Source organism: Anopheles arabiensis, chromosome X (assembly GCF_016920715.1).
Source record: "Anopheles arabiensis isolate DONGOLA chromosome X, AaraD3, whole genome shotgun sequence".
Taxonomy (NCBI): Eukaryota; Metazoa; Arthropoda; class Insecta; order Diptera; family Culicidae; genus Anopheles; species Anopheles arabiensis.
The window spans coordinates 2,421,776-2,445,728 of record NC_053519.1 but is presented as its reverse complement, the minus strand read 5'-3'; the positions used below and the strand labels follow the sequence as shown (position 1 = coordinate 2,445,728).

General features: G+C 45.1%; 1 protein-coding gene across 3 annotated transcripts in view; it reads left to right on the top strand.

The window, feature by feature from the left end:
- The window catches only part of LOC120906329 (carbonic anhydrase-related protein 10), a 60,036-nt gene that overhangs the window by 13,393 nt on the left and 22,690 nt on the right, over nucleotides 1–23,953 (top strand). For all 3 annotated transcript variants that reach the window (XM_040317906.1, XM_040317907.1, XM_040317908.1), the window contains one exon: nucleotides 9,482–9,917. In XM_040317906.1, the coding sequence (XP_040173840.1) occupies nucleotides 9,860–9,917 (58 nt within the window). In that variant the 5' untranslated portion in view covers nucleotides 9,482–9,859. The remainder of the gene's footprint in view (nucleotides 1–9,481; nucleotides 9,918–23,953) is intronic.

Below are 23,953 nucleotides of genomic sequence, written 5' to 3'. Positions count from 1 at the left end.
ATCCTGGCTCCTAGCCGTCACAGTGGCAGTGTCCCTGGACCAGGTCCCGCGGACCGGGCGCGAAATGGACTGGTATGTGTATGTGTGTGTGTGTGTGTGTGTGTTCTGCATTTCCGGTCGCCCGTTGGCTGAGGCCGTAGCACAATTTTCATGCTGGATTGTTGCTGTTTCCCTATCCTGTTTCACAATGGAGAGACACATCTTAGACACCAAACACAACAAAAGGTGTGTTTATTGTTGTTGTTGTTGTTGTTGTTGTTGCTTTACAAGCATTCCCAGACACACACAAACACCAGAATCAGGCACGATATCGAGCGCAGATAGTAACGGGTAGTACACTATTATTAGCACTAATGGGTGGTATTGCACGGGTATTGCGCTGGAAAAGCTTCAGAATAGAACGTGCAGAAAGGCGAGCTTCCAACTTGAAGTACCTGTATCTGCGCGTGTATGTCTGTGTGTTGGGACACGTCGGACGAGCACACTTGAAACCGACGGGAACAGCGGCGAACTGCGTGTAAAAGACTGAAGTGTTTCGATAGTATCCAGCGCCATCGATACCGGCCGCTGTCGGCCAGAACACACCTCCCCGAGTGCACATAGCAAAAGGCCGCCCGCGCACAGCAGAAGCGCTAGAGTGCCGACGGGAAAGCGGCAGCGACGAAAAAAAGAAACTCTTTACCGCAGGTCTGTGTGCGTGTGTGCATGTTGCAGCAAACGCTTCACGCCACTCGGCCAACAAGAACCACCCAACCCCTCCCCCCCCCCCTCTCTCGGGCGCCCCATATCGATAGCAAACTAATCAGCGATGGAAAACAGCACACACACAAAATAGTACTATTTCATTTGTAATTGAACTCGAGATAATCGTATTAAATTATCTCTCCGAGAGTCCTCTCCGACCTTTTTTTTTCTTCTATTTGCTCCCCCCCGAACTGCAACTGGTGCACTCTTGGTGCATGGGGCGTTCCCTCGGGATGGTATGGAGAAGCGGAAGCAGCAGTGCACAAAACTTTATCGTTCAACTTTTGCTACTTTTCGATTCGAGCGGCAGCAGACGGAACCTGCCACCCGGTCCCGGGCGATGGTTAGCGGCGTTCCGTTCTCCGGCTTGTTCGATTCCGGGCAAAGGCAAACACGCCAAGCGGTACGGGTTTGCGATTGCCGCTCGGCAACGGTGTGTACACGCGCTAGCATTAGAACGATGCAGCAAGCCGTAACAGTATGTGTCGTGCGGGGCGGACGGGTGGGAAAGAAACTTCATCCCAAGCGCGCCACATCCCGCGCTCATCAGCTAACGAGATGCAACGGAGCTGGTGGGAGAGCGGGAAGCAGGAGTTTAGTGAGAATTCGCACACACACACACACACACATACATACACACACACAGACACATATACATTGATAAAAGAATAAGTAGCCGGAACGAATGTTTTATAATTGTCATTCATGCGGTTCGCAACTGTCAAATGAAACTGACAGACGTTTATTCGTGGTTTGGTGTCTGTTTGTGGGCTATGAAAGAGAAAGCGAATGTGTACTAGCTTGTTTGTTTTTTGCTCCTTTGTCTTATTCTTCTTTGCTTTACTCGGGACCTGTTAGTTTCTGACGGACTTAAGGCATCATACCCGATTAGAGGGATTTGAGATTCGAACCATTTACGGTCTGATTTATAAAGATGGGAAGAATTTATGGTTATACAAATGACGGACCATCTTTAAGGATGCAATATTATGCCATCGAACGTTTCCATCTTTGATTATAGCAATATTGATTGACAAACCAATCATTAAGGGCAATAAAGTGTATTATGGTCAGGGATTTTACCAAATCCCCCCTCATATCCCAACACATGTTTGAGAAGAACCAAAGTATCTATAAGATAATTTTACACTAATACGGGTTATGACAAAAGTGGTGACATTGGTAAACTCTCAGAGAAACCGTGCGAGTCATACACCGCCCAGCATTACTAGAGTCGTCCAGAATCGCCCGGAGTGATCAAGAGTCGTCGGGAATCGCCCGAAATTAGTTGGAGTTGGAGTCGACCTTCGAAACAAAGGCCTGTATATGAAAGACAAAACACACAACGAAATGACATGATCACAAGCACATTGCACTAGACGGCTCCTGTTGACTCCGAACGATTCTGATTCCGGTCGACTCCGTTCGACTCTGGACGACTCCAAACTACTTTGGGTGACTCCAGATGACTCCGAACGACTCATGACGACCTTGGATGATTCTGGACAACTCCGGACGAGTCCTACTTCGGCTATTGAACTATTGGTTCTCATTTTGCCGGAGTCAGAATCCTACTAACAATAGCTGGAGTCGGACCAGAGACGTGAATGCGCTCCAAAGAGCACATCACTGGTACAAACCGTAAATTCCCCCAAGTAGAATTCTAATGTCCACTTGTACGCGCGCGTGTCTTAAACCTATATTTCTTATATATTTGCTTATATATACTCAAAAATCTTATCATTATCATCGTAATAACAACTGCAGTAATACATTACATAGTGACATAGGACATCTATACATATGTCACGTTACACAGTTTGCAGTTGACATAGATGACGCACTCACGTTTGAAATCCAACAAGTTTCTCGCATTCTTGATTTCTCCGGTTAATATGTTGTACCGTGCTAGATATCTCTAACTCAACAAATGATTTTGTCAATCTTTTGCATCACCTGACTCACACGACCCTGACCCAAGATCAGTACTACGGAATGTGTTTTATTTTACAGGTTTACTAGAAATATAGTTGATTTGTACCACACTAATAGCAAATAATTGTATTCAAAACTGATTGTCGAACTGAAGGTTCTCTTTCCTGTGTGTAACACTCACATTTTTTCTACACGACCATGAGAAGAACATGTAATGATGGAATCGGATATTATTGTTGTTTTTACGAATACAACGATTGTCAAAGATGTTTGTTAAATAGGAGTCAATTATTAATCTTGAGCAGATAGTAGTGTACTAACTACTTGTTCATTCTATAATTAGTGTAAAAAGCCGTACCCAACATGCAGCAAACACATTTCATAGGAGCTCAAAAACATAGAGGCACACATTGACACAATGTCATACGGAAAAAGGAATGAAATTTCCGGCCCCGGGAGTAGTAGGCCTACCCGGCCTGCTGGCAACACTCCCAAATCAACAAACCCTGGCGCTTCCCAAGCTGTCTCAAGCCGTCATTATCGGTGTCCTTGGTTTGCCCTATTGCCCAAAATGATAACACACGGGGCAACATCTACATCTTCCCTGGCGCCGTTGCGAGACTGCCATTTGACACCAGTTCATCGGCAGTTCGTCGAGCTCTCGAGCAGGAAATCAATTATCCACGATATTGATCGGCAACCCGGGTATATCCGGTAGACAGATCCGGTGCACTGAGGCACGGGCAGATAGTTTACTGTGCTGTGGAGCACGCCATTGAGGTTTTTGGCGGGTTGCGACGAGCTTCATGATGAGCAAGCACCACAGGGGGGGGGGGGGGGGGGAAGAATTGACGGTTCTGGCGGTGAAGGGTGGGAGTGTTCGATGCTTGTCAGATCGGTGCGGTGAACCGGTGAATGTTTGCAACTTTCATTCCTTTTTTGTCTTGCTCTCTCTTTCTCTTTCTCTGTTTATTCGCGTCTGGACGCGATCGTTCGAAAGTTCGCCGCTCGACGGTAGAGCTGGCTGTCAGTTAGCTTGACACTGTCAAAAACCGCCGGTGACAGCTCGGCGGAACTCCAAGAAGCGCTGTGCCGGTTCGGCCAGTGTTGGGAAAAGTTTGAAGTTGGTGCAAATAATTAAGATGGTTGGCTAGGTTGCCGAGCCAGGTTTACATCTGTCTAATGTACGACCACTTTATTGACGGATGCCTGATTAACCTGGAATTGTCATTAAGTTTCTCTGGACTCGAGCAGCCCGGGAAAGGGTGTTGATTCTTGTTGCCACACCAAAAAACCCCTGCCATCGTGTCAAAATGTCAAAACAATTGTCTCGGACTGGCCTGGGCCTTGCACCGGGCTGCGTTTTCATGCACACTCGAACCCAGCGCGAGGGGAAGGAGTCCCGGGGTTTTTCATTTCCTTTTGGCACGAAAGATTGATTTCTGGTCCTGGGCAACGTGAAGGGCAAGATTTATGCAAAAGGTCCTCCCGACGGTCTGCAACAGTCGTCAGCCGTGCACTCGCCGGGGAGTTTTCGCTCCTCTCGCAAACGGCTGACGGCTGCACAGGACAATGAACCTCCTCAGTGCAGCCCCAAGCCCTCACGGGCCGGAGGACCAACGTGGGCAGTAGTTTTATTTCCGGCCCCGCCGGTCCAGCGCCGTACGTCAAACGTCAGCAGTCGGTTGTCGTTCGGACGTTGTTTCGGACAACTCGGCGCTCGGACGCAATGGCACAACAAAGACATTGTGGAGCGGAGCGTATGGATTTCATATTCTAATCGACACTTAATCTGATTTGGAGCAGTGCGAGCGTAACGAACCGGAAACGAGTTCTTCCCCCGGTCCCCTGGCGCGTGGGGCAACATTTAAGTGAAAATTCTGCTCCCGATTCTGTGCCAGGGACTGCTGCTCGTCGCTCAGAAATTCCCCCAGGAGAAAGGGTTGCAGACTGGTGGTACTGGTACATCGATACGGTTGCAGTTCAAGATACCGACTCCGGCTCCAAGACTCCCGAGCTCGAAAGGTCGACTCAATTATATGCTCGACATGCTCGGGGTTGGATTTTATTCATCAGCTTCCCTGGGGCCGGGTGTTGGCAGCAACAAACAGCTCTTGCCAAGGGACAAGGAGCTCCGCATAATGGTGCTGTACTGTATCCTTTACGCTCGCTTGACCAGCGCTCGACGCACAACAAGAAACGAACTTCGGACGGTGACGAAAAGATGCACACGCGTGTTCGCTCTCTGTCCGCTCTACGGCGAAAGAGATGGTCAAAATGGATCTTGCTTCAACCCGGAAAAACAAACCTAACCACTGTAACACGCCGCCGCGTTGCACCGGCCTGTCACGTCCCACAAAGTCCCACCTCAAAGCCAACGGCACCCAAACGTTTTGAACGCATCCTTTCCATGCCCATTGATCGCTGATGGATGCAATTTGTGCGCGCTTACATCGTTACAGGAAGTCCGCTCTTTTGTTAATTTTCGTTTTTTTTTGGAGTACATGTGTGTGTGTGTGTTTTTTGTGGCCCAAAACTAAATGGATTTACATTTGAATTGTTTGCTTTGCTCTGTCTCTAACGCTTCCTCTCCTTCTTGTGGAATTATAATTGGATTGATTGAAGCACAAACTTTGGCAGACGCGGTCAGGCGCTGGCAGTTTTGAGGGCTACGGGTGCAAGAAAGGATAAAAAAAGGATAGTCCCACCACATCCTCGCAACGCTTTCGTGCTTGATGAAAAGGAGAAAGAGGAGAGAAGAAGCAACAAGAAAAAAAGGCGCAAATGTGTACTCTGCACATTGTCAGAATGAAGTCGACATTCCCCCGTCGGGGCGGGTTCATCTTGACGGGCACACAGGCTAGCTGACGTTATATTTTCACTATTTTCACTATAGAGATGCAATATTTTACAAAATCTCGCTCACAGCTTTTTTTTTTACTGTTGCGGTGTTACGCTTGTTGCAAGGCACAAAATGAAGCTGGAAAGGGTAAAGCCCGCTCAACGAGATGCACTCTTTACGCGTCCTCATCAATCATACCGGCCACGGATGGCTGGAGTCTTGTAAGCTCGCTGGCCCCGGGATGGCGGGGCGCGGCTGCTCGCGGTGAATTGCATTCATTTTTGCGCCGGGACGTAGCGTAGCTGCACACTTGAAGTTGACGAAATTTTGCCTTCAAAAGGGCGGTAAGGTACAAGGACTCGATTGCCTGCAGCCGCTCGCAGCCAGCGACAGTGTGCCATTTTTCATTTCAACTGGATTTTCCGGCGTAGATGGAAGATTTATAAAGCCTCTCCAAAAAACAGTTTGTGCAACCTATAGACTGACGTTTTCATAAAGTGTAATGTTTTTGTTATATTTCGCAGGGAATATGTATTACGAAAATATATTTAATCACTATTTTATTCGCTCTACAAACAAACCAGCCTGAGCTTTGATTGCTCCAAATGAATTCAAGTTGGTAGATTATGCAAAACGCATCTTAAAAGCAAGCGGTAGGCAATGTGCAAGCCTATGCGGTAATATTTCCCTTGAATGGGAACAACTTCTCGAGTTGTCTCGCGGTCTGGTTTGGTTGAACCGCGAACGACCGTGGCTCACCTATTTGTCCCTAATTTTTCAACCAAAACTATCAGCTCAAGTATCACTTTCGCTTCGTGACGATGCATGGCATCACGCGCGAGTGCTCTCTCTCTCTCTCTCTCTCTCTCTCTCTCTCTCTCTCTCTCTCTTTGTGTGTCTGCTCGCGTCGTGTGAAATCTGTGTCCGAATTATAGGAGCGCGCGGTACGAAACCAGCACCGTCCCGAATCGCTGCGCTGAGCTTCTTGTGTGCCGATTTTCCACGTTTTCAGCAGGAAATAAATGAAAAAGTTTACAGCACTTCCCCGCACCTTCCCACCCACGAACGGAGCACATGGAAAAGAAAGGCACACGGATAAGGTGAGCTAGCGTTTAGTGCCCCTACCTGAGCGGCGAGGCAAGATGCACCGAAATGCAGTTTTGCTAGAGTGCTGCTAGCCCGCCGGGCAACCGCGGTTGCAGGATAATTTATGTTTATTAAATTTTTCCAACTAATCTTTCGTTGCTCGGTGGAAGCTGAGAGACTGAGAGAGAGAGAGAGAGAGAGAGAGTGTGTGTGAAGAAGAAGTCAGCGAAGAAAACCGCAACGGAAAAGGGGCAATCGTATTGCAATTTAATGCAACGGCGCTGTTTGGTGGCACTGGCTCACACATCTCGCCTGGGAAGGAAAGTTGATGATGCACGTCCTTCCTTTCGCTCGCAGACAAACTGTAAGGGAGAGCAAGACGGGTTGAAATATATCGACCGAGAAGGTGCCTGCAAAAAAGGGAAATGCAACCTGGGTTTGTTAGTTTGAATTAGTTACTGGATCATGCCCCAGCTTAAGAAATCCCAACTTTCTGCATCGCAATTATCCGAAAATAAATATGTATTAATTGATCTGAATCGTGAATCGTTAGCGTTCGCTGTTTCTTTGCGCTCTCTCTCTCTCTCTCTCGGGAAAGCATCTAGAAGATGTGGAAAGTGCAATCAAGTCAATTGAGTGGAATTTTACCAAGAACGGACATTTCTAACATTTCAAGGGTGTAGATGAATTTAATTTCCCTCTAGCTTAGCATGCGAGCACTACAACAAACTACAAAAAAAAACCCCTTCACAGCCCGAAGGTATGCAATCTGCAATGCAAAATCACCTGTTTTAAGTTTCACTTCCTTGTACATTTCGCATGCTTTTGGTACGAAATTCTTCCGGGCAATCTTAACCCATCCTGCCCATCTCCCTCATTCACCGCAGCCCAGAACTCCTAACTGCCAGGCATACCAAGAACGGCCCCTCGCTCCTCCATCCTGTACCGTGCAGGGGGAGGACACGGTAGGCCGAAAAAGAACGTATGCAATTTCTTTCCCCAGCCAACACTGGGCAACATCGAACGGAACCGGTTATTTATCGACACACACACGCCGTGGTCTGACTTCGGGTCCGGCTTTCCGTGCCAGATAGTAATTATTTTCGCCCCCCCTCCGCGACCAACCGACCCCGCCATCTTGGGCAGGATGCGCGCCGGTATAGAAAATGATCGATTAGATAAGGTCGGCTCGCCCGGAACACCCGGCCTGTACCCTCGTTGCGTTCTGGGCGGGTACAATTTGTTCGAAAATATTGAGTTTCCCAATCGGTGCTATCTTCAGCCTATCTAGTTCGGCCTGCCATCGACTGAAGAAGGCACCGGCAGGGGCAAATGGTGTTGAAAGCTTTAATGGAATGGTGTTGCTGTTGCTGTTGTGTGTGTTTTTTTTTCTTCGTTTTAGTTTTGTTCATGTTAATTGAAAATATAAAAGGCTCAAACGCCACTCGCCAACTGTTTTGAACACGGCGCTACGCTGAGATTTAAAAAGGTAGATTACATTAAGTAGATGGTTGCCCTCCTAGGAAGCTTACTGCATAAGCCATTTTTGCACTGAAGCAAAAGATGAATGCGGGGGGAAAAACCCCAATAAGCTGATTAGTTCATGGGGATTGCATAGTTGTAGGCGTAATAGTATAATGCTTGTTAAAATTAATCAATTACTAGTACTATTTGTGAACGTCAGATTATTTTCCGATTAAAGTAGACGACTTCTAAACAATTAACGACCGCCATAATTAACTGCTCGAAAAGGGCATTGCATGCGCATTGCTATAATTGGGGACGCCTATTTAGATCCGGCCGCTTGCTCGGCTAGTTAGAACCTCAAAAGCAGTGTTCGGCAACCTGCCATATGATAAAGGGAATATCAATTGACATTTTTTGCTTAAAATAAAGCTTTGAAATAGTACATTAGCAATTAAAACACTTGAAAGAAACAACAAATAAGTCATTAGACGAGTGCTCGAAAAGTGTTCTTCTACCTAGCCGTTGACTCATCGTGCATTATTATCGTTTCTGCTAATTGCAAACCGGTGATACATGGAGAGCTGAAACGTTATTCTTTCTGACATCAATTGTGTGTCAAACTCTCAGCTAAACAGCCATAATGGAACTTAATAACTAACGCTAAGGAGCTGTTTATTGTCCAAAAAATAAAAAATAACTCAAGAATAAGTGCATTTCTTCTTCTTCTTCTTTGGCTCAACAACCGATGTCGGTCAAGGCCTGCCTGTACCCACTTGTGGGCTTGGCTTTCAGTGACTAATTGATTCCCCTCCATAGCAGGATAGTCAGTCAGCCCTACGTATGGCGGCGCGGTCTATTTGGAGATTGAACCCATGACGGGCATGTTGTTAAGTCGTACGAGTTGACGACTGTACTACGAGACCGGCTCGAGTGCATTTAGCAATGGCCAATAAGATAAGGAAAAGAGAAATGTCACATTTTGTAGGAAGATCAGGTTGCAATTTATACTATCTGGCCATTATTTGGCTTGAAAGTGCGAGTTGGTACGAAAACTGTTTTGTTTCAATAATACCACGCGCCGAAAGTAGCCCAATCTGGTAAGGAGCATCAAATAATTTAGGAATTTATCTCAAATAAGGCTTTATCACTGATGGAAACAAGTTTAACACGTCGAGGACATTCTGCCGTCGTCTACTATGGGAAAAAACGGGTTTGGTTTCCAAATACATCCAGGATTTGTTTGTTTGTTGGGTTTTGGGTAGATTTCCCTCATTTTCTTATTAATAACCATACTCGCCACAACTCCTACATAAATGTTTAATTTATAAAAAAGTCAGAAATGTTTATCGTATTTTAACTCACTCCAAATTAATGTTCCTTTCCCTCTCTTTACCTTTCTTCACGCAGCGATGCATGGTTCCCCCGTTGCCGCAAAGTGCTTACTGCCTAAGCACGGCCCAGTGTAAAGTGTGACTGCCCGCGACACGCACCGATCAAACAGCACCAGCACCCCGCAGCTCAACGATCAACACAATACCGAGGCCCCCGGCTGGAGAACCTGCTCCTGGGCGCTCACGCTCATGTGCCGACCCGAACCGGCCCGTTTTGGTGCAGTTGCAATAGAAGCGAATGCCACTCGGACGCACGGTGTGTGCCAGTGTGCCAGTGTTGTAGTGTAGTGCTGCTCCTTGCTGGGCACGAGAACATTCGCACGTATTCGTGGGGCCATCGAGGGGAAGCTTCTGGCGGCATCGCATCGCATCCCGGCCAAACCAGTCCAGCATTATGGGACTGCTGATTAACGTGAAAGCGCTCACCTTGCTGCTGCTGCTCCAGATACCGGGTAAGTGTTAAATGCCGCCAACCGACACGCGGAAACGAGTCTTTCTCGACGAGGAGATGGGGACTGGTCCGCGCCCAACATTTACGACGTGGCCGTTTGGCCGTGGCATCCTTTTTTGTAGCATTTATGAGGCGCTTCTGCAGAAGCGAGTGCGTTAAAAATATGCTTCCTTCTGAACGTGTCGACGGCCTATCAAAAGCGGTGGCGAGGAGCGGCGGGTGGGGACCGTAAAAGTACGACAAACGGTCCCACTTTTCCTGCATCGTAACGGACACTGTTACATGCTTACGGTAACACACATAAACACATAAACACACGCACTTTCCGGTATCCATTTCAGAATTTCCTAAAAAGGAACAAGAACGATATAATAAACAATTTATTAAAAGCTCTTTTTTTTAAATGCCCTAGATACTTCGAAATAGTTTTTGACACTTAAACTAAAATGAATGTTGCTTGGCTCTCCTTTTTGAATTATTATTATCAATTTTGTTATTAAATTCCTTACTCCCTTTAAGTTAAAGATGTCCCCAAATGTCTAGTGCGCGTAAAAATGTGTTTACAACAATATTTGTGTTATTTTTTTTTCTTTTGTCGTCACATTATTCAGTATAAAAGAACATTAAATTAAATTTATAATATTTTTGGCAATGAAAGAGAAACATAGAGAGAAAGAGAGAGAAAGAAAGAGAAGATGCAATATTACTTTCTTAAAGCAGCGATGGCCCAGCAGTATGTCTTAGTAGCATCAGAAGCGAGTTTAATTTCTTTTTACAAATCTTCAATCATCAAAACGTAATTCATCTGGAATAGTACCGTGCTGCTTCAAATTACGGAACAACGATCTCAAATACAACGGGGTTTGGATGTTGTGTTTCTCTCGTACTCGTAGCTGAATAGAACCCAAGAACTGCTACGCGAATTGACCGTAGGTTTGAAGCAAAACTGATAAAAATGCCTCTGGTGGTGAACTGACCGACAACAAATATTCATACACTGCGGCATCAGGGCCTACTAGTGGTCAGACCCATTTTTAATTTATTATAGTACATCATGGCAATTATTAAAAAATAAAAAGCGGTATGATCAATACGTCAATCATAGGAGAAGGTAGATAAAGACGGACACAGCGGGCAAGATGGACACTTCTCATTACTTACTTACTTATCCGGCGCTACAACCGCTTTGCGGTCTTGCGCCTGCGTCTGCCAGTTTGTTATCCCGGCCTTAATGGCGGACGCCTCCACGCCATCTTGCCACCTCAATTTGGGCCTACCACGCCTCCTCTGTCCTTGCGGACGGCCTAAAAAGACTTTACGGGCTGAGTCGTCCGTTTTCATGCGTATAACATGGCCATCCCACCGGAGCCTGGCGAGCTTTATACGCTGCACGACAGTGAGGTCGCCGTACATCTTGTATAGCTCGTCATTATAGCGGCTCCTCCATTGTCCACACATACGGGGCCAAGTATCCTTCTGAGCCAAGTATCTTCCTCTCGAACGTGGCTAAGAGGGTTTCGTCAGATTTGGACAGTGTCCATGTCTCAGAGGCGTATGTGAGTACTGGTACTATATAGGTACTATATAGAGTTAGCTTCATCCGTCGCGACAGGTTCTTTGAGGTGAACTGATTTTTCAGGCTGTAGAAAGACCGGTTGGCAGCCAGCATCCTTGCGCGCAACTCAGCTTCCATGCTGTTGTCGTTGCTGACCTTTGACCCAAGATAGGTGAATTGTGGGACGACTTCAAAAGTGCGTTCACCTATCTGCACGTCACGCCTACGTAGATTCTGATTGTTTGTTGGTAGGCCCGCTGATGTTGCCACCATCAGTTTGGTCTTTGCCTCGTTTATCTGCAATCCGAGGTTCTCTGCCGCCTGCTCGATGCCTTGGTACGCTTCAGTTACGTGGGAGAGCCGCAGACCAATGATGTCTATATCATCAGCGTATGCCAGGATCTGGGTTGACTTATAGAAGATGGTTCCCGTAGTCTTCACCCTCGAGTCACAAATGGCCCTCTCTAGTGCCTGGTTTTAACAGGCAAGCCTGTCCCCCTGGTGCAGACCCTTGGTGGTAGCAAAAGGTCCTTAGAGTTTTCCATCCACCCTCACCTGGCATGTAACGTTGGTCATAGTCATTCTAGCTAGCCTTATCAGTTTGGCCGGGATTCCAAAAGAGCTCATAGCATCGTACAGTTTTACCCTGGCTATGCTATCATATGCGGCTTTGAATTCTATGAAGAGATGGTATGTGTCGTGTCTGTATTCAGCCATATTCTCAAGATCTGCCGCATGGTGAAGATCTGATTAGTGGTTGAATCCTCTGCTGTTAGTGCCCGGTATTTCAACAATGCTTTAGATTCTGCATTCTGCAAGGTGTTAGAAGTGGGGCTTACAATTCCTAAATTAACGGCTGAACGAATGGTCGTTGCAATTGGCCAAGAATTGGTTTATGTACGTACCAGGACGAAGAATTCAATGGGATATGATATAATATTATAAACCTCTTTAATTTCCAACGGTTTGTACAGGTGTCCCTTCATGGTGTCCATCTTTCCCATATCAAGTGTCCGTCTTACCCGAACATTTTAAAACTGTAAAAAAACATGTTTTTATTTCATGAAAAAAAAACAACATCATCGATAGAAACTTAAAAGTTTCAACATATTTTCTGATAAAACAAGAGTTTAAGATAATGTGTGCACATTGTCATGGTCGTTGTATTATTAATTAGTAGTTTTTTTTTTTATTTTCCTTAACGTCTTTACCTACTTTCCCCTACAAAAATTGCCTTCCTTTGCAAAATAGCATACGATTTGAAAAAAAAAATGTTTCTAAGCCAAAAGTCGCTCCCAAAAAGCAAACATCACTTGAGTCTTCCGCCAGACACTTTCGGGAAGGAAAAACGATTGATGGGCGCATAAAAACGCCGAGCGGACATGAAAACTCCCCCCGGCCCGGCACACGGTAAAGCGTGCGAGTGGCCACTTTTATGTGGCCCCCACCCAGTGCCCGCCATTACCCAGCGCTCGTGTGCGCTTAAAAACACATGCACAATCGAGCACTTACTAGCGGCAGTGGGGACGCAAAAAGGAGAATGGGAGTGCAAAATTAGTCCAGTCCCTTTGCACTCATTCCATTAGCCGGCGACCACACACGTCCCGCACTCTCCCCTCCCCCATGGAAACGCTCGATAGACGCCGTTTGATGGCCCGATACGTAAAGCGGTCAGCTTCTTACACGCTCGTTAGGACGGTGTCGGATGCTGGAATTGGTTAATTGCACGACAGCAAAACGTACCCGTAAGCTGCCCGTCAGCAACCGCCTTCCTTACGTACGTGAAATCACACGTCCCCGGTCCCCTTTCCCCTCCTGGCCAAAAACCCTTCCCTTTGCATGGCTTTGGTTTTTACAGCACGCCATCACATAAAAATAAACAACTCATCATCCGTTACCTCGGTACATCCGAAAACACCTTCAGCCCCGGAGGAGGACCGAGGACTGACACACTGGATACACACACACAAACACACACACACACACACACGGGCTAGTAAACCTAATAAAGCGCTCATAGTTTATGTCACCAAAGGAAATCCTTTTACGGGACTTTGTTTCGTCCTTTCCGGTTGCTTCGCCCTGCGTACCCCCACCCTCCCATTTACCCCGTGCCCATGTTTCCCCGGGCCCTGTTTCGTCCTCCCTCGCGCCCCCTTTTTGTAGCCCAGCAGCACAGGAAGCATAGCGTCCGTGGCCTCTTTTTCAAACTCTCTGAGTGCCTTAGTGAAAGATTTCATAAACACCTGTGCATACACACCGAGCGCACAAAGGAGCGCCCTGCAGGTGTTTTAACACGGCGGCGGCCCCATTCTTTACAACAGCATCACCTCACACAGAAACACACAAACACACATGGAAATGCCACGGTGCAAATGTACGGGTGGAATTGGAAAAGTAAAAGCACGGGCTAGTGTATGATGATCCTTCTTCGCCTGCCACGGTACACGGCATGCCTGCACTCTTTGCCACACCTTCCCCCCCACAAAACCCTTGGCATTGGCCAAAAGGGAAAGAAAAAGTGTCGTACGGCGCAAAAAAAAAACACACACACACTGTGTCCTTTAGCCCTCCCCAAACCGTGCGTTTCGTCAAACCCCTGCCGCTTGGCCAAACCGAAATGTGCTGCTGGGAAAATCGTTTGGTTGGCAAGACACCTCGGTTTTTCCAGTTGTACAATCCACCCAACTGTTGGGAGCGAACTCAGTGCCTCCCTGATCCGCCCTCCCACCCCTCACACACACACACACACATCCGCACGGGGCTTTGCAATTGCATCACACGATTATGCAAATCGGTCACTGATGTTGCTCAACCGAATGTTCTTTCTCACTCTCACACACAACCACAGACCCTATCTTCTAGCCGACGTTCCTTTTACGGCAAAGTATGACAAAACTTGTGTGGAGGAAAATGGAGAGAGAGCAAAAAAAAAAAGGCCCCAAAACGCATGCACACATCGGTTGCTTGTGGCAGTTGTTGGGTTTTTTTCTTTCTTTGCGTTTACTTCAATCAACAGACTGCCACTTTATTGAGGTTAGAATGTTTGGTGGGATGTAAGTTGATGATGCTCTTAGAATAATTTGTTGCACGACGGTGTGCGCCGTCTGTTGGGCTGCAGTAAATTACCTTTCGATCGTTTGATGTGTGTGTGTGTACACATGGTAGTTTGCTTCAAAGCACGGTCATTAGTTTGATTATTAGTATCATTTCACTTTTAGATATGTTAATAATTCACACAACGATTAGCTCCTATGTAATCACTAGTAATAAGTAAACCAAAACGACCTGTGTATTCCATTCCAGAGCTGCTGCTGGGATGAAAGTCTATTATGAAAGATATTAAAAAGAATTTCTTATATATCTTTAAGCCAAGTAAAGCAATGTATCAAACTAACAGACATCACGAAATTTCAATATCCCACTCGGATTAGTTATGAAAATGTTGTTGTTTTTAGACAGCTTATTTTATCATGCAGTCTAAGGTCCATGGATTACTACAGATCTGGTTCGTGTCCAGATGGTCCAGTGTACGTACACAAATCTTCATTTGATAGTCGGAGAGTGCATGGTGCCGTACAACTCCTTAGTAACGGTTACTCCCTCTCTGCTGATCTGCATAGAAAATCATACTCTCCAAAATCAAAGCCCACCTGTAGCCGATCTATTCACCTTGGAGTCACCTTATAGCAATGTTGAAATCGTTTGTAACATCCTGTAAAAAGTAGCACGTATTTGTGCTGACATCTGATTATGGGGGCCTTCCCAATTCTAGTCAGTTTTTTGTATGGAGTTTGACAGTTGGAGGCTGAAATCATGTAAACAATCCATACAAAACCACACAAAAAACTAGCCTGCGATTTTCAGTCTAGAAAATTTTAGCCTAAAAGCTAGAATTAGATTCGAGTACCTGCTCGAAACCACGGTGTTGTTTACATTTACCCCAAGGTGCATTAAAGAGATCACGTGGTGGAATCTAGAATCAAAGTATATGTTTCTCAGGTGGTCTCATAGTATGTTTTTTTAAACCAAATTTGAATTTCACTTTTTGACAGAATAGATGAAAATTTTTGTTCAAACAAGCTTTCTGGAGGCTTGACGAATACTCAAAACACTCTTAAAATCTGCATTCAGAAGCAGAAGCGATAAAAATCAGCCTTCTAAATTCATACACCTTGGGATAACCCACCTGTATATTATACTCACTTAGATAGCTGCTCGAAAACTGCTATACAATGCAAACAGCTGACAGGCTGAAATTTCAGCCTACAAGTTACAAACGGAAAGGGCCCTATAATTGATTTATATACGATTATGCAGAAGTATAATGTTCTAGGCCGCAAAATATGCCTAAAGAGGGGTTTGGCCGGATATTTTCCCAACACAATATACCAAAAAAGTATCAGAGGTTGCGTTTTTGTTTCCAGTTGGATTTTAGCGAGTCTTTTTCCTACAGGAATCGCTCCTAAATTCAATAAATCCTGTGGTGGATTGCTTCAAAATTAAATAAAAGTAATTTATCAAAACCACATACAATAATTAAAACAGAAATTATATATTTGATTCCGGACGATAATGAAGTTTCTTAAAAAAAGGTTTAACAAATATTTTTTTCTGAAATCTACCAAGTTGAAAATTTCTCCATATTGCAGTTGTTTGAAGTATGAAGAGACTGTACCGATGTACCAAGGTGTACGATTGAAATGTACTGTAGAAGCAGAAATACAAAACTAAATTTTGGATCAAGCATTGTGCATAAGAAATCAAGCATCACATGAAAATAACGTTTATCCAAATGTTTGTTCTTAAGTGTTCACTGTGCATCCCTTCTGACCAAACAAATTAAATAAACAATAAATATTTGTCTCTTCCAATTGCAACCGACACGCTTTATACTGTAGCGCAACAGTAGCAGTAGTAGCCGTTGTTTGTCGTGCTGATGATTATTGAGCCTCTTACACTTAATTAAATTACAATAAAACAATTAGATCTCACTGACATTAACCCACACACAAACACACACAGCACTGTGCCTTTATAATCGCTGTTAACACTAAGTACACCTTTAACCTTATCCGGGGCAGGTGTGGGGAGTACGGGGAGCCTTGCCCTTTACTTCTGCAAACAAGCGCCCAAACAAACATCGCCAACTTGCCGCCCCGAAACCTCTCTTTTATGGTGCAATTTTCTCGCTTGCTCCCACTCCACTCCCTTGAATACATCACTGTGCAATGTTTCGTCCTGAACTCTTGCGCCTGCACCCTCCTCCCCCCCCCCACTCCCCCCACTCGCCAAGCAGTCAGGTCAAGTGGCAAGCGTTGTTTCGGGCCTGTGCCTCGGAAAATCCCGCTTGGCCGTCTAATTACAGTCATTTGATACAGGTTGCTGCAGGGAACTTCTCCTTCCGGGTGCTGCGTTTCTGGACCGCCGTTGCAGTTTTTGCTACAGCGGTGTGGCCCGGCGAGTGTGTATGCTGGTGAGAAGAAAATGTGATGCGAAAGCAGCATTTCACACCCCGCTGGGAGTCGTTAGTCGCCCCGACGAGTTGTTGTTGCCTGTCTGGGCCGAGTGCGCCTGGGAGTGGGAGGATATGCTGTGGGAGAGTTACAGCTTTCCCGGCCGGGCTCCTGCCGACTGCAATATTAGTTGGTCAGTCAGTGGCGAAATTAAGGGGTAGGTTAGACAGAGCTAAGGAACCAACCGGAACCGGAGACCCGACCGGACCTTCAGGGATGTCGTGTAGTGGTGAACACGGCTGGAGAATTGTTCGAACCATGGCAGCAGTACCAGTCCCTATCCTCTGGTGAATTGCCAGCAAACTTGTTCCAGCTAGCGGTATCGTTTTACTCACCCGGAAGGACACGTGGAGCATCTTTGCTCATTTAGCTCATTAAACTTTCTTTTTTTTTGTTTCTAGCAAATGTTGTTTTAATTTCCTGACTTCCCCGACGATGCGATCGTGTCTTTTGTCCTCTACTTCACGATTATTTATGATGATTTCCTATGAAAGAAATCACCTGCCCGTGGGGGAGAGGAGCATACAGTTGCATGTTGTTTGGAGGTTATACACACTGCAACTCGTTGCTGTAACGAACGAAAAATACGCACACAAACACTCGTATTGCCACACAATAATTCATTTGAAATGACAAAAATAGTACACAAACACTCTCCCCGCCAAACGAGACACTCCTTTGTTTGCCCAAGCGACTAGCCCTCGAGCAAGCGGGAAGAAAATATGCGCCAGGTTGGGCGCAACATGATCGTAGCCGCGAAATACCGCGCGCGGGAACTGTTGGCAACCCATGCCCGGGGACGGACGGACGGCGGGATGGAGGTTAAATTTTATTTCATCCACTCAAGCTCACTCCGCCCCTGCAAAATGCTTCGCACCCAGCGCAAATATTTTCGTCCGAGGGCCGGCTACCAACCACTACTTTCGGTGGCAAAAGAAGTTGAAACAAAACACACACACACACACACACACACACACACAAAATGAGTGGCAAAGCATAAGGCCACTCCTTGCGGGCACCGCGGGTTAGAATTTATGCTGACCGGAAGCGACAACGTTCGCGCGCACTGCACCCCTTTTTTATCGATGAGTTTGATGCGCACCGGATACCGGTCGAACCGTTTTGATGGAGCGTAGCAATACCAGGCCAGCAGGCTACGTTCGCGGCTGCCGATTTACACTAGTCAGGCTGGAAGTGTTGCTGTTGCTACCTGTTTACTAGGTATTTGTGTATTACAGTTCTTGGAACGATTGTGTAAGTGTGGTTAAACGTTTTACATTTAGTCGTATTTTCTAAACGATTTACTACATCGTGCGCTTAAGGAACTGATCGACTAAGGATGGTTTGCATACCTTCAGGCGGTGCACATTGCTTTTAAAACAGTTTATTACACTTTTTTAAATCGCTTACTTTTGGCTATGAAAATGTAATGCCTTATTCTCACCAGCTTTCCCAAATGCACCTTACACTCTAGATTTCATTCTCTCTCGTTTCAATTCGTTACTAATGGTTGCTTTAGACCTCGCGTGAAAGGGATTTTGTTCATATTTCATTAAATATCAATCGAAATATGGCTCCTCGTATACCAAAACAAATTAAATAAAATTTCCCAATTATTGAGTTATTCAACGAGAGCTTCCTTTAATTCTTTTTAAGCAAATCAATATAAACTGAATAATGTGATATGTTACTTCAGGATTTTGATATAAATATGGAACATATAATTCATTATAATTAATTTTATAACAGAATAAATTGATAATTTTTATCGGCTGTTATACTGCTTAAATAATTTAATACATTTTTTAATCATGTAAGCATTTTTGGTACTACGATCGACATTAAAGAGGTCATGACAACTGGTAGACATTAGAATAAGATGAGAAGTATACCATTGATGTTCTATCAGAAAGGATACATAATAAATTTAGCAGTATTCCTATTCAGCTTGGACCGTTGTGTAGGTGATTCTTTGAAATGAATATCTGTGTAATCAAATTTTGGCTTGCAATCAAATGGTCTATTTATGTACGTGAAATTACCTAGCAAGAACACCGGTTGTGGATGATCATTTCTAACTCACTTTATATTGAAAGCTCCATGCATGATTATTTGATAATTTTCTCGAAAAATATAGATATTAATTTTCTGCTTTTTTTATTATTCGGTCGGTCTAGGCCTGCATTTACCACAAATGGTCCTACGTATGGGTGGCTTGGTCCTAATGGGTCTTGTTGGAATTTCTGTTTTGTTTGGTTTGATTTAAGCTTTGATTTCTTGCCGACAGAGCGCCTGAATTCGCTTGATTTTAATGTAACAAATAAACTGTCAACATTTCACCAGCCGGGTGAATGAAATATCAAACGTATTTCGATAAGAAATTCAAAAAAATTAATAATTAAAACACCCTCAACCCTCAAACCAAAATAAAATTGCCTTCAAAACGTGTTTAAATTTTTTAAATTATTTTTTTTATTATTTTCACTCCGTAAGTGAGGAAATTAAACCCAAGCTTTATCCAACAGAGCAAGGACAATTAGTTAAAGTTATTTGCAGAACAAGAGTAAAACCGTGGTAATTTGACCTCTCGTGCGGCAAACGGCTCACATTTGCGCTCGTTAGTGTTGGCGGCATTAAACCCACCACCACTGCACGGGTTTTCGGGGTGATCGGGCTCGTGGTGCACTATCGGAGCAGTAAGATAACTATAGCCAACGGGTTCCTCCTCTGTCCCGCAAAACCCCACTCCCCTTGCCATCATTAATTGCGTCGCGCTAATGGGAAAAACATTAAATCTTTCACACCCATTTCCCAGTCACAAGTCTGCGAGGGCTCGGGAAGGGTTTCTGGTGCAGTGCTGAAGCTAATTGGCTTCCTGTGTTTTTTTTTTTGCTTGCTTGCTTGCTGTTTCTACCGCGCTCGTCGCCGGGCGAATATCTTTGCTTAATTTTTATTGCAACTAAAGAGGTGGGGCAGCGTTTAGAAAACTGGGCAAGAAAATGCAAGAAGCGCACGAAAAACACACCTAGTAGTAATTGGATAACTAGCACGATAACATACCGATCGGCCCTCCCGTGTGGGTGGGTTTGCAATATGACGCTGAAGTAAGTTTCGATTTATTAGCGCAAGGAACGATCAATCGGGGAGGTTTTTCAGGTTCTTTACATCGATTTTCGAAGCGTCTGCGTCGAAGTGCTGCGAAAAGAGTACGCACTACTCCACTGAATCCGAAACTCCGGCAACGTGGGGTTCGTCACCTTAACCGTCGTCTTTGCTGCACTCGTGACTCGAGCGAGCCACATCGTCTTACCGAAGGTTTAGAGCGCGATAAAGCGAACCGACTGTGGCCGGAAGTCGCTATCAGATGTTTTTTTTTTTTTTTTTGTTGTCTGAGCCGGGAAGTCTTCGGGCCACTTTTCCACAAATTTCACTCCCTACATTCACACACACACGGACACACAAAATGTTTCCCAAAGTAACTGCAACCGGAGACCACACGCGGACCGGCAACCGGAAGAGCGTACTTTGCATAAACGCCAGGTGTTGAACGAAAGTGTTATTTCTCGCTTCTTGCTTCCTCGAGACGTTTTCCATCGCTTAAGTGTGTGTATGTGTGTGTGTGAGAGAGAGTTTTTTCCTTCCTCCGCTTTCCCGCAGGAAGCTTTGGCAGGCCTCCGTTTGCGTTTCGCAGCTTAGACACGATCGCTGAAAGGGAACCAACACTGCTCCCTGCACCCTGCACCCTGGCGAAATACACCGCGCACCGCGTCTGTCCGGCCACAGCAAAGCATCCTGTTTGCGAAAGCTTAACCGTTGTTTCGGAAAGCAGCTCAAACGCTCTGCAACATCCCAACCGGCACAGTTCCTATCGGTTGAGGTGACGAATTAGGGACTCGGAATCGACTGCTCTCTCGCTCTCTCTCTCTCTCCATCTCGCTCCATAATTGTATGGTCGTCCGGTTGTAGAGCGAGCGAGCGGTCTGGCTGACGCTAAAAGTGTAACTAATAACACAACTTCTTCTACTGGGACGGGTAGCTCTACTTTACGATGTCCAGCGCGGAACAGCTCCCTGGATCCAGCTTTGCTTCCTTGCGCCCCAAACCTAAGGAAGGAAATCAGGTGCGGCCCGGGGTGAAGCACCGTCCCCGCTCTGGGAAAACGGTGAGCTCGGATGGACGGCCGAGACAGGCGGATGCCGGGCTGGAGATTTATGGCGGCGCTGCATCCGTGCTACCTAGCAGCCCGAGCTGCCGACTGGAATGAGCGTGAAAATATGGGCTTAGATCGATATTGTGCAAGTAGCGAGCAGCAAGAGTAATGGTTAGGTTTTTTTCACCACCTTCCCCCCCCCCCCCTCGCACTTTGGCGACTGTGCGCGTATTAATTCTGGGTTGTAATTTTTCAATACCGTCCGAATGCCGGCTGTGTGTTCGGATTCGCCATGATGATGATTATGGGTCATCATGACGAATAGTTCTAGTGCAAGATACACTTAAAATATGAACATTTTTGCATTTGTGCTGGTAGCAGTCTCGTAAGACCGATACTGCGATACCGATCACAGCGGGCATGCTAAGTAGTCTAACCATTTAAAAAAAAAATGGCCTTTCATCACTTATTCGGATTTTTCGCCATGACGGACTTTTGATTTTTATCAATTTCTTCACAGTTTTTGCGATAAAATTGTTGGAGTACAGCTTTTACATCATGTTGGTTCTTACATTCTCGATGGAACGGAGCTAGGGGATGTTGGATCGGTTCGCCTAATAGGGTGTCATATCGCAAATCCGTCGAAATTCGCCTAAATTGATCGCATTGAGTGTTGCTCATTGCTTGCTGCTGCGATGTCTGCTTCCTGATATGTTTGTGCAGAACCAAGTTTCTCCAGACCAAGCGAACCGATGTAGCGACTTTTCGCTCGATCTCGATTTTACAGCATCATTTGAAGCTTCTTGTCGCTCAGGGTAGGAATTGGGGTTTCTTTGGGACTGGGATGCTCTGATGTTGTAGATGCCAAAACAGGCTTATACGACGTCCACAAACTGCCGCACGGTATCGGTTTTAGACGCTACGGAGTGCCGTTGTTTGATCGCGCACGCTCTTCAACGAAGTTGCTTCACTTTTTTGACCATCACGATTCGAGTTTGACTGATAAATGTATCAAACCCATGAAAAATCTACAATTTTTGCCCGTTTTTTTAAGGCAATGTCTCTTCAATGTAACGATCTGGTGGTACAGTCGTCAACTCGAACGACTTAAAAACATGCTCGTCATGGGTTCCAGTCGTAGACCGTGCGTAGGACTGAATATCCTGTTACGGTAACAAAAAGTCACTGAAAGCCAAGCACTCTTTACTTAGTGGGTACAGGCAGGCCTTGACCGGCAGCGGAGTCTTCTAAACGATGAATTAATATGCTAGAACTATCTGCAAAACACAGAAACCGAAGGTGAATCCAGGTATATCTGAAGCAATATTTTTTAGAAGATTCACTAGTTAGCGAATAACGGTGCCCTTCACGATTCTAGTCAGCTTTTTGTATGGAGTTTGACAGTTGGAGGCTGAAATCATGTGTTGTACTCCATGCAAAACCACACACAAAACTTGCCTGCAATTTTCAGTCTAGGTTATTCTAGCCTCAAAGCTTGAATTAAATTCGTGTACCTGCTCGAAAACACGATGTTGTTTACATTTACCCCAAGGTACATTAAACAGATCAGGTGGTGGAATCTAGAATCAAAGTGTATGTAGTCCAGGTGGTCTCATAGCATGTTTTTATAACCAATTGTAAACATCACTTTTTGACAGGACGGGTGAAAGCTTTTGCTCAAACTAACTCAAACAGAAGCGATAAAAATCAGCCTTCTAAATTCATTCACCTTGGGATAAGCCCATCTGTAGCCCATACTCACTTAGATAGCTGCTCGAAAAACTGGTATACAATGCAAACAGCTAACAGGCTGAAATTTCAGACTACGAACTTAAAACGAAAACGGGTTCCCCAATATCAGCAACTCCTCTTTGTCTACATAATGCTGCAATAACATGGAAAGAACAAGTAACATATCTTCCGCCTGTGGTATAGAACAACATCAGTACACAGAGTTTGTAGCATAGGCACTGTAGAATAACTTGTTAGTAAATTAAATCCTTACATAATCTGCTCTTTTAGTTCAATATCAATCAATCGAGATGTTCTGAACAGATCAGAATGATGATCTACATAAGCTAGAATAGGTTTAGGATCAAGAATTAAGCGTAGCAATTATTGGTGTTAAAACGGATCTTTTTGAAGATCAGGTCAGTTCCGGTTCATTCAGAAAGGTGATCCGGATCATTTGATCGGATCTATCATTCAATTGCTCGTTCTATGATCTTTCATTCAATTGTTCGTTCTATGCTAAACCTGTCACTGAATGCCGATTCTGCAGTATATTCTCTCACATTTATCCCACTGCTGTTCGTCCTTCAGATGCTAGCTGAGACGAAGCACAAGGCGAAGAGATCGCTAAGCGCTACTAGCGGTTAACGTGTGAACCAGCTAGAGAAAAGTAGCTATATGTTCTTGCTCACTTGCTCACTTGACCATTCGCCTCAGATTATAAGCGAAAATTCTTTATTTTAGAGTCGGCTGTTAGTTGTATGTCGTACATAAACAGGAGCTTTTCCTGTTTTTAGCCTGAATTATAGTCTAATCATAAGTCTAAAATTCCCTTGATATATTCCCAGCTTTTGATAAACTGCCATGAAAAATATTGTATTGATTACAGTAGTAAACCACTTTAAAATTTAAACTCCTTTTCAATGCTATTGTTTTGCTTAAATCAAAGGTGCCCATTTGGCACCGCATGCCGCTATTACCTCCCTGCTCCCTTACACGCATGTCAACACTCAATCAAACTTCGCTAGTAAGTTGTTTCAAACTCCAACAACTACCAGTGCTAAAGTGATGTTTATGTCAGCTAC